At 37.0% G+C, this 15,298-nt stretch overlaps 1 protein-coding gene across 1 annotated transcript in view; it reads right to left on the bottom strand.

Moving 5' to 3' along the window:
- The window catches only part of SERPINI1 (serpin family I member 1), a 75,187-nt gene that overhangs the window by 25,241 nt on the left and 34,648 nt on the right, over positions 1 to 15,298 (bottom strand). Inside the window, exons 2-5 of the mRNA XM_010952078.3 lie at positions 8,209 to 8,476; positions 6,953 to 7,183; positions 5,171 to 5,365; positions 3,323 to 3,527 (exon numbers count right to left, since the gene is read on the bottom strand). Of these exons, the coding sequence (XP_010950380.2) occupies positions 3,323 to 3,527; positions 5,171 to 5,365; positions 6,953 to 7,183; positions 8,209 to 8,458 (881 nt within the window). The 5' untranslated portion in view covers positions 8,459 to 8,476. The remainder of the gene's footprint in view (positions 1 to 3,322; positions 3,528 to 5,170; positions 5,366 to 6,952; positions 7,184 to 8,208; positions 8,477 to 15,298) is intronic.

Below are 15,298 nucleotides of genomic sequence, written 5' to 3' on the forward strand. Positions count from 1 at the left end.
AAAAGGATGGTTCCTGGTTACAAAATAGAGAACCACTTATCCTTTGACTTCTAGCACTCTGATCACAAATGAAAAATCTGAGACTACAAAAGTGAGAGTGGAAAGATACTACAGCCAGGTCCACCTGCATTCCAAGTAGTAAGAGATTTGATTTTGATTTTGATTTTAGAAAAATCTTTTTACACCTAAGCTATATCATTAAAGACTGAAAAGTAAGAATAGACAATGAAGAGGATAATTTCATAAGAACTGGGTTTTTAAAAAATCCTACTTAGAGAGAAGGATATATAAAGCTATCCATAGATAACAGATAAATAGGGACTTAAAAATATACAATAATAGTAATAATAGATAATAATTATATGATGCTTACTCTCTGGCAGGCATTATTCTAAAGTGCCTTTTAGATATTTTACATATATTTCATATATATATATATATAAAAATATATATTAGCCAAACTATTTTTGCTACCATGGGTAAATTGGAAGAATATTTGGGTTATGATTACCCTAATTTTTATATGTAAACTAAGAAATATATGGCTATACATTATATATGGTTATATATGATGAATATACAACATTAACAAAATTGGATAAAAATACAATTTCCATTCAGCATATGATTCCTGTAGAATTTATTGTTCAGGGGAAAAAACATCATACAAAAGTTATTGCCACTTCCCCTCCCCACATTCCCCCACCTCCAAATACCCTATACCTCCTAAGGAAAGCATTTTAAAGCAATTTGTATAAAATCTAGTATAATGGAAAATAAAAGTGCCTTTCAAGTAGGACAAGAATGTGGTCAAATTCAGAAATGCAAACTTGCATTTTCAGAGTAATGTCTCTGTATGAATAAAACTATACAAACCTGTTAAGACAGACACTTGAATAAACCTGGAACACAACTATTAGAAAATTTTTACCTTTGCTAACATTGAGTCACATAAATCATTACCCTCACTGAACATTTAGTGGGTCCTAATGCTGTGAAATGGAGAGGTAGACAGTTTCCCATTGCTTATTACTGACACACTGGTCTTTGAAAACAGTCAATCTCTTAAAAACGGAAACCAAATTTATCTTATCTAGCTATTTAGCCTCCCACTCTATGCATTAGCCATGCAGAGGGAGAATTCATGGATCTCCTGGAGAAATGGACACATGGTAATTAACTGTGCCGGGTTTAGTAACAGGCATTAATATGAGCAAGCCAGCCAAACTATTTCATAATTGAAGAGTATCTCTTAGAAAATGAAAATTTAATTTTCTTCTGCTGCCACATTCAATTTCTCAGTGGACAGGACCCAGAGGCCACATTTTCTAGTGAATATGGTTGAATTACAATATGCAATACTTATTAAGCATTCATTTAGAATTCTTTTAAAATATTCCTAAATAACTTTGCATCCTCACAGGATTAAAGCATTTGGAGATGCTGCAGTTAATTCATAGAATTTAATAAGGGAAGTATTAACTAGGTACTGAATTTCTCATATTATCAAAAGGAATTTCTTATAAAATGCAAGGAAAACATACAAAATTAATGATAAAAGGTCACTAGATGAGAGTTTAAATCTGATTTAGTGATTTTAACTTAATTATTAATATTTAAAAGTAAATTATTCTTTTAGAGTTAAGGTACATTGTTCATAAATTAAATATGTGAATGTCAATTATCATATATTTTTTAAAATCTTGGTTTTATTTGATATTCATTGGCTACTTCTTCTTGAGAAGATTTAGAGTGAAATCTTTCTAAATAAATGTATTGTCATGGAAAAGTTATGCAAGCTAAATATCTTAGCCAAAAAAAAAAAATTGGGTTATGTTTACCCTAAGTTTTATATGTAAGCTAAAAAAAATGACTATATATTATATGTGGTTATACATGATGAATATACAACATTAACATAATGTGTATATATATTTCTAGCCAAAAATGTTTACAGTTCCAAGAGCTCTCCTTCATTAATATAAGCAAACGTCGGCTAAGATTTTGTAAAATATACACTTATATAAGATATAACTTTTCACTGACAATTCCTAAGATTAGAATAAATATGAATGAGTTAATGAGTTTTCAGTAATTCCATATTAATACTAATATCTTATTTATCACCCTTAAATATTCATATTAATTAATCATATTTGTACAATTTTCTTAATACAGAATGAATATTGGAGCTGTACTTCCACACATGCACACATGGACATATTTAGTGGCTGTTGACTGTGTGTCTTGTTGTCTAGCCCAGAATTTACACATATGTTTATAAATTTGTTGTTTGTGTTTCCTGGTCTAGCTCCGCTGTCAGGGTTTAAGGTATTGAAGGACAGAAGGTAGTCAAGGACAGAATAATATCTTCAGTTAGGTTTGACTTCACAAACACTTTCTGTGTCTCTAGGATGGGAGAGAGAACTGACTTTACCCTAGGAGAACTCACAGAAGGAAAGCAAGACCTGTGAAAAAGATCATCTTACTGTGGGGTGGTAGCATAAGTGTGTTGTCATACAGGGAGATACATAAGGGAGGCAAAGTGAGGGTCACCTGCTCCATCACGTGGCTCATGGAAGGCTTCCAAGAAAAAGTAGTGCCGGAGTTGTACCCTGAAGGCTAAGTAAACAATACCTGGTAAAGATACGTGAGGAAGGCACTTCAGGCCACTGCAAAAACATGCCTAGAGATCCAGAGGCATGAAGAGCATGACGTCTGTAGCGTAACTACAGGCACATGGATAGGACCTGCTACAAAAAGTCTGATGTGGCGGGTAGCCAGAGGTAGGGTTGAGGAAGTGGATGGTAGCCAGAACATCAAGACCCTGCCTGGATTTTATATTTGCAGCCACAGGGAGAATGTGAAGCTTCTTCCTGCTGATTTAGTGTTGCTGCTTGGCCCCTAGCCCATGACTTGCTTGCACTTCTTCCATCAAAGTTGACGATGATTTTCTCTCCAGCTATTATCAACTTTAAATATTAATGGCATTCAGAAGACTGTCAACGCAAGTGATATTCAAAGCCAATCTTGAAAAATCTTCTAAAATGAAGCTAAGAAGGTTGACTCACATCTGCAACTAGGTCTTGGTAAGTAGCTCTGAATGAATTGGTTAGTGAGCCTGTGTCTCTGGGTAGCTCTGAATGAGTATGAAAGAATGATTTTTAAAAAGAAGGAGTAGAAGAGGAATAAGGAGAAGGAAAAGGAGGAGAGTAACACAAGACAAAATTCAAAAGCACTGGCAAGAGTTTCTCTGAGTCAGAACCTTCGTCGATAGCCCTCGCTCCCTGCTATCAGAAGGAGTCACACAGGAGCCTCTCACCTGGGCAGGTACACTTCCACTTTTTGCTTCTTCACAGAGTTTGCCCATTCTTCAATCAGCTGTGCTTTCACCAATGGCTCCAGACTGGCCAGTGGAACTTCCTGTCTGGACAATACCAGCATCATACTTATCTCATCTCCCTCATAGGGTATTTCCAGGACTTGGTAGATACCACCAGCTTCATTGGAGCCATCACTAAATTCCCCTAAAGAGAAAAGAAAGGTGATAAAAAGCCCAGAACAAAGCTTAAATAAAATGTTTAAATTTGTTATAACTTTCTTCCAAAATAGTGTATAGAATATAAGAAATTCAGGCATCTGAGAAGAAGAGGGTTTATTTTAAAGTAGACCCTGAAATTCAAGTGAATCCTCAGCCCTACAGAATTTACTTGATTTTTGGATCCCCAGAATTATTTCACATGTGTCATAGCATGCTTTCTAGATTTACTTTTTATTTTTAAATGAGATGCTTCAAATGAAATATATATATATATATTTATATAATATTTATATTATATATATTTATATTATATATATATATAATATATATATATAATATATATATATAATATATATATATAATATATATATTATATATATATATATATATTATATATATATATACACACATATATATATAAAGGATACCATTAGAAACCATGAAAAGTCCTGATTAGAAAAATAGAGCCCTGGATCCAAGTTGGATGTAAATCACATTGACCAATATCCCCCTGATTTCTAAGAAGGGAAAACCTGACCATGTAACACCTGGTCTTCTATTATTACAACAGCTAAAAATTTTGACACCAAGGTAGCACAGCTGAAATGAAATCTATTGCATTCTGCAAAAGTTGCCTAGATATTTGCGGTGATTAAAACCTCCAAAATAGGTAATTAGTTAAATTAGGCAATTGGCTTTGTGTTCTATGAACTTAGCTAAATTGACCAGGATTTCATTAAACAAACAAAAAAAAAGAAGTCTTTAAAACAAATGGTTCTGCCACTACTTAAAAATTTCCCCCATTTTCAAAAAATATATATATAATGCTTTTGTTCTGAATATTTTCATATAATTGATCCCAGTCCTTTAGACATCACATTAAACATTTTGGTTCTCAAATAAATGGGTATTTATTTCCCTTTCTTATTTTGACTGTTAATTTGATTTACTGTGATTATATTCATTTAATTTTACTATCATCTTTAAATAGAATAAAATACTAGTTCTAACATTTACTTAGTTTCTAATTACATTTCTGCTTATGACAATAAGTTATTACAGTTCAGTATGGTGTGCAGAAAGGATGAGCAACATAAACTCCTGAAAAGTCCAATGAACTACCCTGGAAAATAATGCCAAGGATGCTGACTTGCGTCACAAATTATAGACTCTCAATTAGTGAAACTATGAATGAATAATTATGTGTGACCATACATACACAAGTCTGAAAGCAAAGTTTTAAAAGAATGCTTATATTTCAAAAAGTGGTGAGGCGTCCAAGTCAAGAGCTGAGTGGAGCACAAGGTTCACGGAAAACCACCCCAAAGCGAATGATTTTCTGGAGTCAATCAGAATGTTCTTACACAAGATCAGATACTTTCATGTGACTAAAGCCATTCTGTGGGTGTGGTCAACTTTATAAGTTAAAGAAACATATTGGAAAACTGTCAAAACATATAATATTCACTGAGGATCTAATTAAGAGGTCTTTGAAAATGGAGCCAAGAAAACTGAACTGTAGCCCAAACAAGACTGACAAGAAATCTGAGTAATGAATATTTCATGTTCTTTCTTAGAAATTTGTGGGTACACTGCAAGAAGAGAGAAATAAAAGCCACAATGTCTTACCATAATAAAATTCTCCTTGTTGATACATCATTGGAATTTGGACTTCGCTTTCATCATCTTTAGTGAAGGAAAAGGTCCTGGTATTCTCAGGTCTAAATTGCGACTTCCAGCTCCCCTTGAAATACACAGCGTTGATGAGGGCCAGGTGAGTGGCGGCATCGAAGTCTCTTGGGGATACCAAGTCTTTCAACAGACCTATGCAGCAGAAAAATGAATGTAGAAAATTCATATGAAATTGGAAGGTGAAAGGGAGCCAAAAGATAATCAAGCTACTATCTGATGGCACGATCAAGGAAACTTTATCCTCTTACTAAATTCACAATGAAAATTACAAGTATCTTGTTTTCAAAGGAAAAATGTTACACACACAGACTCAGAGCATCTAAAACACCCACACCACCCAAAATAACACTACTAGCATTTTGACATTTGCACAAACTACAGAAACACATACAACAGAATCTCAGGCTTCACTGCTTTCTAGTTGCAATGATGCATGTAAAACTCTTTAACACAGAATAAGGACTCAATAAACATTTCTAAGTTAATTCTTGAACAATGTACATGATGAAAATGTCATCCAATTCAAACCTTTCCCCCCATGTACATTAGATATCTTTCTCCTAAATATAACAACTGCTTTTGACTAGTGGAAAACGATGAGTAAATAGCTAGTTTAACTCATAACACCTTATTTTCTATCACTTGAAATATTCCTTTCCAAATCTACTTTGAAAGACATTGGGACTTTGCTGGTTGTTGAAATTGTTTAAAAAAGAGTTTGGAAACAGATAGCTTTTAATAATTCAATTTAATGCAGGTGAACTATTATTCTTAATTTATTCTTTGATAAAACAATTGTGTTTCTTTTATTTTACATTGTAATCTCATAGTGGACAAGACAGGACCAACATTTGCTCTGTATACTCTCATTTTATTAGTCATAGCCCTTCTTCAGGTCCTTAAGGAGGTGCCTTAGCGTTTTGGGGATTAAAGGACAAAAGCTATAGGAGCAGGGACTTTTGTTGTTTCAACATAAACTTTACTAGATTAACTTATTTGGGGAGTTTTGACAACATAAAATAATTTAATGAACAGCCATAATAATCTACTTGAAATTTGGTCTCATTTTTTAGATTCTACTTTCAACTATTTTGTTGGTAAAATTGGAAAAGTCAAATAGTAAAATATGAAACATTTGGAAAGTTTAAATACATTTTAAAAATATGATTTAGAAACACAGTTTAAGACAAGTCCATCTTTTTCCAGTTCCTCTCCATTTATTTGGGCTTAAAATGGGCTGCTCTTTTTTAAAGGAATCCTGTATAAACCTTTTGATTACCAAGCCTGTAGTTCAAAAGTTGACAAACATCTTTAAACTCTGATTTTTAAACTCTCTCTTATTCTATCCTAATCATATTGTTGAGGGCCATCAACTCCCATTCTAACAAGATCTAACTTATTAAACAGTCAGCTCAAGCAAAATTCCATACAGCAGTTAAGATTACTATAGGGATAAAACACACCAACTGGAGAGCACAGATTTCATACCATCAGTGCCAATATCTGCCACATGCCAAAAGATTTAACTCCTTTCTCAAACGTTTATTCACAAACAATGCTTCTAAAATAGACTGTAATCTATGCAAAACAATTAGTAGATACTCACCTAAATGCAATCTGATATTCAAACTGTAAAAGGAATGAGGGGGCAAATAATTTCAGAAGTAAAACAGAGGTAAAACTAAGACATTAGAGAAAGAAAAGAAACAAATGACATACTATTTGTGTGATTCTCCACCCACTTATTGATATGGTTGGCCACGGCTACATTTTGACTGAAGTCCACATGATTTACTTCCGCATTAAAGTACTTTTTCAGCATTTGCACAAACTCATCACTGATATGAAATCCATTTTGCACAAAGAGGGAATTGGCAATTTTCATTACATAGTGGCCGTCTTCAGCAGTCGCCACGTGAGAAAGATCCTTCAAGAAAGGAAATTCTTCCCCTGCAAAGTGACAAAGGACAAGTTTAGTGGTGGAACAGACATGGTGAAAGATGAAGGAGAGTGGAGGAGCACTGAGACACAGCAAGGCGGGTGAAGAGAAGAGAGGCCCAGAGGAAAAGCACTGGCTTATTCCCCACGTGGACGTGGGAAGGAGATTCCAATGTTTGTGCTGCTTCTAGATGTCCGATTTAATTTTCTGCAGTTGAGTATTATCAGCTGATATTATTTTTCATTTTAATTGATTATGTTGGTAGAATCTACAGAGTAGAGATATTTGGGTTGTTTCCTTTCAAAGTCCTTATGTTACTTTAATTAAATTTGTCTTATTTTATAACTGTCAGAAATAAGAATTAAGTTTAATTACCTAGTTTAAAAATCAAAAGAGTCCTTTAAGTTTTGCTTTCATTAGACTTCTTTTTTTAACCTCATAACTCAAAAATCAAACAGAAATTGTTTTCGCTCTCAAATTTTTAATGAGCTAATCCACATGTGTATTAGAAACATTAAAATAGAAATTGCGCATCACGGCAAAGTGATCACAAAACAGAAATTTGCTCCAATACAAAAATGTTTCATTAGAGAAAATTATTGGATGCTACATAAACATAGCAAGATACAGTTGATTTTAAGTAAATTTTTTTGATATTCTTGGAGAATAATGTTCTTTTCTTTATAGCACTCATCATAGTTATAATTTCTCGTTATTTATGTGATAATTGATTACTAATGCCTCTCCTTCAAAACCAGAAACTCTGTCAGAGCAAGAACCATGTCTGCTTTTGATTGTCACAGTGAAGTTTATTTAAAGAATGATAATGGATATTATTCCTTTAAATTAACTCAGCCAGGGATGCAGCTAGAAATTCACCTTTCTTGGGTTTCCTAATGCTTCTTTTATTCATACCATCTCAGTAAGATCGTTTTTTTACCCTGGGTACATACTGCTGCCTCGGGCATAAGGCAACATAACTGAGTTGAAAGTTAAAGTCAAATCATCTTGCGAAATCAAACCTAAGCACACTTACCATTTTTCAGGCTGTCATATCCCATTGAATGACGGATTTCTTTCAGGGTAGACCCTTGGGCTCCAAGTTCCATCATTCCCATCGCAAGGGTGACACTCAATGGAGAGAAGAGAATATTTTCATCTTCTCCAGCAGCTCGAAGATGGTTATACATATTCACCGACAACTCAGCAATGGTTTCATCAGTGAAACTAGTCCCTAAAGCCAAACTTTGCAGAAGGAGCAAAGAGAAGAGTCCAAGGAAAGCCATACTGGAATAGTTTCAAGCCTGGAGAATGATAATTTATGTATTAGTTGTTAATTATTTCAGAAAAATGGAGTGAAAGGTAAAAAAAAAAATTTTCTTGGCAAAGTTGTAAAGCAAACCAAAAGTCTTTAAACATACACAGTGTTAGTGTCTCTATAACGAAGGCCCCAGTAAAGGACTTGTTGGAAGGTCCTATTAAGTCTATTAATAGTCAAATGAGCAAGTAACACTGCTAAGCTCTGAGGATACTCCCAGGAACAAGAAACCTCTGGTCCTACCTTCACAGGGTTGAATATATACAGATGCCTTTTCAGCAAGTAATTGTAGGTCATGTTTGGTGAGGCAAATTTATCAATTTTCATAGCCTCACCAAATATATTTTGGTCATGACTTTGAAACAGTTTACTCCAGCTTACACTAAACTATGTAGGTTCAGGACAACTAAAATGAAAACCAAAAGATATTTACAGGGTTTAAGATCAATGAGTGAAGTTAAGCATTTGAAAATACCGCTTTACCCATTTACTGCAATTTACAAAGTGAATGCACCACGCAGCTGGGTTACCAACAGTGGGGAGGGATCAGACACACACCTGCCAGGAGCCCCAGTTTATTCAGCCGAGGCTGCAGAATCCACAGGAAGTGGTAACCCAGAGAAAAAGCAGATTCAGCACATCCTTGTGTGGTTTTTCCCTTACACATTGGTTCCCTAGGAGGCTGCTGCCCTTGGTGACAATCTCTGTGCAGGGAGGAGCCTCCCTCCTACAACCCTGTCCTTCCATACTCAGCCTTATGTTACCAGCTCAGCTTACACGAATAAACTCCGGTTCTATTTAAATATCTGTTTCTAAATGTCAGGCTTATCTGGTTCTCAAACAGTTTTCTCATGGGAAGAGAAAGCAGTGTCAGTGCCCAGCTACTGCAGAATAATAGTCCTGCCTCTTGGCACACCAGCGTTCCACACGCCCTTCTCCCCACAGTCTGACTGGTACACGCTGGGGACAGGATTCCCTCCTGTATTCTCACACTCTGTCTATCACTGTAGGCATTTTTCAACTGAAAGCTACACTGCCTATTCGAACAATTAAGTTGCTTCCTTGTTCTTGATCTTTTTTAAAAAAAAAATCATCATTAAGACAACAGGTAAAGTGATACTGAGCAAACACATTTGGAAAATTGCATTTTAATTAGCACGAAGCACTAACAGTCCCCATCACCCCGTTAACAGAATGCAAACACATTTAACCTAAGAGCAGCGTGTTTCCAACAGGCTTTTGAGTCAGAACATCCTAACCAGCCCTGAAATATTTCTAATTCTAATTTCAGAGAACTTTGCCTGGTCACTTTGCAAGTTCTTCACATTTTAAGATTCTGCTTCAGGTATTAGTTTTTTGTCTGAGAAGTTCCAATTCCCCCTGCATTCTGCCTGCCCCCACCCCTACTTCAGTATTAAGGTTTAAATAACTGTTGCTTGTTTAGGAAGGTAAAGCCCAGCCTGCATGTAAATATGAACTCTCACAACCCACGCTGTGAGGAGGCCAAGAATGGCTGCTGGTGGGGGACGGAGTCCCTGCTACAGACTCCACCATGCACGCAGCATCGGGACAGAACCCGGGGCCAGAGCGCAGCTGCCCTGCTGGTCCACCGGCTTCCGCCATCGATGAGAGGCTGCTGTGACACTCCCTCTTCCTTCGTCCTCTCCAGGGAGAGAAGAAGTGGAAGAGATGATTTTCCTCTCTCTAGTTTCGGATGGAAGAAATTCAGCACGTGCTCTTCTAGGTTGAAAGAGAACTTGAAACGTATTCAGTACTGAATACTCAGGATGTAATAGTGTTTAGGGGAACTCTGAAATCCAAGTCAGGTTCAAAAGCCCATGCTCTTACATATGTCACTACGCTGCTGACTGATGTGCCATCTTACATTTTACCCAGCAAAGACCCAATCCTGGGCCTCATTACTTTCATTTAATGTTTTCTGGTACAGGACCAAGAAATTAAAGTCACCATATGCCAGTAGTATCTGTCATTCAATAACACAACTTTTGGGAAAGCACTGCATTTTATACAAGTATTAAATTTTAAGCTAATAAAGAGATTTCATTCATACAAAACAAAAACTAAACTATTGCCAACCAATAAGCATTTCAGAAAGTAAGGCCAAGTCTATTGTGTTTGTAGACATTTTTATTTACACATGCATGTACCATGAGATAATAATCATAGCTGACATACGATGTATGACCTGTGACAAGTCACGTGCATCCTCTCAGTCTTAGCTTCCTCACTCACGGAATGAAGATACCAATCCCCACACTGAACAATTATGAAAGAAATAAAAGACAACATGTCTATTTGAAGCACTCACTTTAAGGTATAAGTTATACTAATAAAGGACATTATCATTAGAAAGTATGTTTCCAAGGTTTGTATACTTTCAAAGTGGAGCAAGAGGCGACCGAGCCAAAAGGAGCACTTCATCATTCCTGTCAGCCCATGGAATGTAACACCATTAGCCATTCACTCAGCCAAGACCGACAGAGGTATCAGGAAGATACCAGAATTCATAAGGACAGGCTCTTGTCTTCAAGGAGCTCACATCACTGTGCAGCAGTACTCGATCTATTACAGTGGTTCTTATCTTTTTAAGAAAAGAGAATTCTTTTAAGAATCAGGCGAAGGGAAAATCATCTCAAAAAATGTACGTGCATGGAACAGAACAGTACATTCAGTGGCCAGCATATTTACTGACCTCAGGTTGGGAACCCCTGGTCTACAGCAGAGGGTCCAGTGCAGAAAGAAGCCATGTTTGATGGAGCCACAGCACTGCCACAGTCCCTTACAGGGGGAAAGGGATGTCAAAACCACTAATGTCTCTTCAAGCTTCTAGAGGATTCCTGGAAAGAACACCCATATGCTTGTGAGAGAGGGCTCTTCCCAGGGGAGTGAGCAGCGGGGCACCGACTTACATATTCTGCTAGGAAACTGGAAGCAGTATGGCTGTGAATGGTGGGAGGGGTCATATCAGGAAACTCCTTGATAAGGATTGAAAGAACTCTGCTCTAGAAACACATTGTATCCACAGCTAGGTGATCTGTCCTTCTTCTGAAGGCGAGATTTGCAGCATGGAAGCAACATGCCCACTGCTCACCTGATCCAGCCTTGCTGATCCCACCTATTCCACCCCTGGTCCCCGGCCCTTCACCTCTGCGGCCTCTGACCCCTTCTCCTGGGTGGTTTTGTTTTGTTTCCCGGAGGAGAGGGGACGATTTCCTGTCCCCCTTCTGTCTTCTAGGTACGGGAAGCCTTCTCCACGGGTCTACTCCTGGCCCTCCTCTCTCTCTCTGGTGCTCTTCTCACTCCTCCTCCTGAACTTCTCTCCAAACAAAAAGGTACTTCAACTATTATCCCCATTCATATGATTCCCAAATAAATAAAATCCTAGCTCCAGCTTCACTTTTACCTTCACTGCTGATGTGCATCGCAAATTGTTCTTGGGATATTTAGGCTTCAACTCTTGCCACCACTTTAAATTCAAGGCGGCTCAAATAGGAATCTTTGTCTTATCAATCAAACCCACTCCTTTTTATTTCCTAAAAACATCAAAGCCTTTGACTCTTTCCCATCTCTTTTCCCCTTGTGGCCAACGAACAGTTAACACTTACTCCACCCTGCATCCCTGGCACCTCTCCCAGCCATCGTCCCGCGGCCTTTCCCATGGCCACGGTGGCAGTTTTCCCCTGCCTGCATCCCCAAGGACTACACCAACGCCTCTCCACCATCCTCTGAACCCGGGTTACCGCGCTCCTCAATCCGACACCGCGCATCCTCCAGATGAACCGTCTTGATGTGCTTTTATGAGCAGGTATTCCTACACTTACAAAACCTTAGGCTCTCCCTCGTGCCTGGGGACCAAAGCCCCAAATCTTCGGTCTTGAACACAACCCCCTGCGCTGCGATTCAGTATTACTTTCTACCCACTATTCTCCTCCATGGATCCTACAGTTCTAGCCAGAATCCCTTTTGCAATACATATCCCAGAATTTCCCTCTCCTGATGCTGGCTTGTGTAGTTTTCTTTCTGGAACTACTTCAACCTGGTTCCATATGTTCAAATCCTACCCACCCCTAAAGGTTCTGCTCCATTTCCTTTTCCTTTATGCATACCCTCCTGGTTTTCAGTTAAAACACCTATTTCTCCCTTTTCTGAAATCTTGGCACATTTTATCTCTACCTCTCCGATAGCACACACCGCTGCTTCCTTCTATTACAGATAATCCCCTACACGTGTCATCTGCTTTCCTAGGCGTTTTGGAGGCACAAATGGGAACACATTCAGCTTTTATATCCCAGAGTAATCACAATAAGCACCTAATGCCTTACACATAGTAGGAGCCAAATAAATATTTGCTGAATTGATACAGCTGAGATGTACAGGCCCACAATGTTGCATAAGAAGGAACAACAAGAGAAGCTGCTGCTTCTGAATTCTCGAGGCTAATTTAATCTGAGCCCACAGGCAGTAGCTAATTTCCATTTTTTATCCCCTTTGATAAAGTGTTTCCTTATTGAGTCTGAGACTCTCTTTCCAGCCTGACAAAGTGGCACTGTCAGCAAAGCTGGCATAATGCAATGGCTGGACATGGGATGCATTAACAAACAAGTATACCACCTTGAGAAATCACAAAAGGTGGTACCCAAATGCTACTGTATTAACAGTAGTCTACAAAATGCCAGGGCCCCACCATTAATCACAATCATCAACACATTCTAAAACGAGTTACTCTCACAAGGAGTATTACTTTATAGACTAATTATCTTCAAGCTATGGAATAAAATCCCTTTACATAAAAATAAGGGGCCGCAGTACTAGAATAGTAGTAGACAGTGCTGTGATGCTAGGAAAGGCAAAGGCAGTCGAGCTATGAATAAACTACCATTAATTCTTGCCCTTCTCCTCCTGCTGCCAGTGGTCCATGTTGTGGGCACGTGTATGTGAGTGTCCTGCTTCAGAAAACACTTCACTGAAACAGATCAGAGAACTAAATCTTCTTGTAATTGAGGTATGAGGAATCACAGAACTAAAAGCTAGCACAATAAAAAGAATAATTTTTCAAAAACTTCCTGAGTAGTTAATTTAGAGAGAGGTTGATTATTCATACATACAACTTGTTGCTTTTTGAGAATCCAGTTATTTGACATTAAAAAAAAATGGTTTCACAGTTGTGAGCTGAGGGAAAAAGAGAGGTGATCTTTAGATGATGAGACAAATGGATGAAGAAGGTCCTTTCTTCACGAAGGAACAGTGATAGGAAGGAACTAAGGAGGGATGCCTACTGCAGAGAACACTGTCTTAAAGCCCTCTGGACTATTAATCCTCAGATTTTTGCATATAAAGGACTAGTAATCTTTTAATTGAGGGAACCATACAGGGTTGCTAAATTTTTATTTTACCAACTAAATACATTGGGATGGGAGCAAAAAAATGAACAAAAATAATGCTTTTTACAATCACATGAAAGAATGAACACATCTATCACATAAAAGAATGAACACCTCAACATAAAAATTAGACTGTCCTTTAGGTGGGGATAAATTAGGGGTTGGGGATTAACAGATACACATTACTATATATAAAATAGATAAACAATAAGGACCTACTGTAGAGCACAAGGAACTATATTCAATTTCTTATAATAACATAATGGAAAAGAATCTGAAAAGAAAATATATGTATGTATGTATATGTATAACTGAATCATTTTGCTGTACATCTGAAGCTAACATTGTAAATCAACTACACTTCAATAAAAATTTTTTAAAAAGATTGTCCTTTAAAGTGGATATATTTGAATTCATGATTTTTTTTTCCCTCATGAGTAGGCACTGGGTTAATCTGTGCTAGTAGATAAATCTTTTGTCCTTGAGCTATATACAAAGAACTGCCTGTTGGATGCCAAGCAGTACAATTAAAGGCAGAAGAATTTGCCAGATCTCTCAGAATAAATCATAGTGTTTTTAAAACAAGAAAAGGTAAATGACCCACGCATGATTTGTGATGGACTATTGTTCAAGTGCTAAGCTGTCAGAGCTTCCTGATAACTTTCAAAATTTGCTGTACACGTGGGTGGAAAGTCAGGGGTGTGGGGATGGACTAATCTAATAATGGAAATAAATGGAAATTTAGAGAATACACCAGGATTCTTTGAAATATCTTAAGATTACATTTTCAATCATAAAAGCACTAAAAAAGGTTTTGACCAGAAAATGCATTATGAAAAGGTTCATATCATGTGCCTGATAAATGATAGTCCAATGTAATTCAGAACGATAAGAAGGCTTAGGTTGAAACTCTGGCTATTGAGGGAATAATACGCTATGGTACAAATAAACATACTCCACTGTGCTATTTTTTAAAACAAGTGTATAGTTTTTCCTTTTAAAATGTTCTTTCTCCTAAAAAAAAAAAAAGGTGTTATTAAATTGAGACATGCCTTAAAACCAAGTGGTCAGAGCCAAGGAAATAAGAAACAAAGAGGTTTAATTCTGTAATTGCAACATCTATGAAATTATGATATAAATGATTTCTCTTCTCATCTTGTTCTTTCTTTTTCTTCTCTCTTCAGCTGTTTCACCCATTTTGACCCTTTTCTATACTCTCTTAACTTAAGAGTTTTCAATAATACACGCTTTTATGTTCTTTTTCCTGTTCTACTGAATCAAGAAAGCTCATCAGGTATCTCTCAAACTAGGAGGAAATGGCCAGGTAAACCAAAGGAGCAGAACTATGGAGAGAGTAACCTATAAAGATTTAATTTACCATACAAAAATTATAAAAGGCTAGGAAA

This window comes from Camelus bactrianus, chromosome 1, assembly GCF_048773025.1.
Source record: "Camelus bactrianus isolate YW-2024 breed Bactrian camel chromosome 1, ASM4877302v1, whole genome shotgun sequence".
Taxonomy (NCBI): Eukaryota; Metazoa; Chordata; class Mammalia; order Artiodactyla; family Camelidae; genus Camelus; species Camelus bactrianus.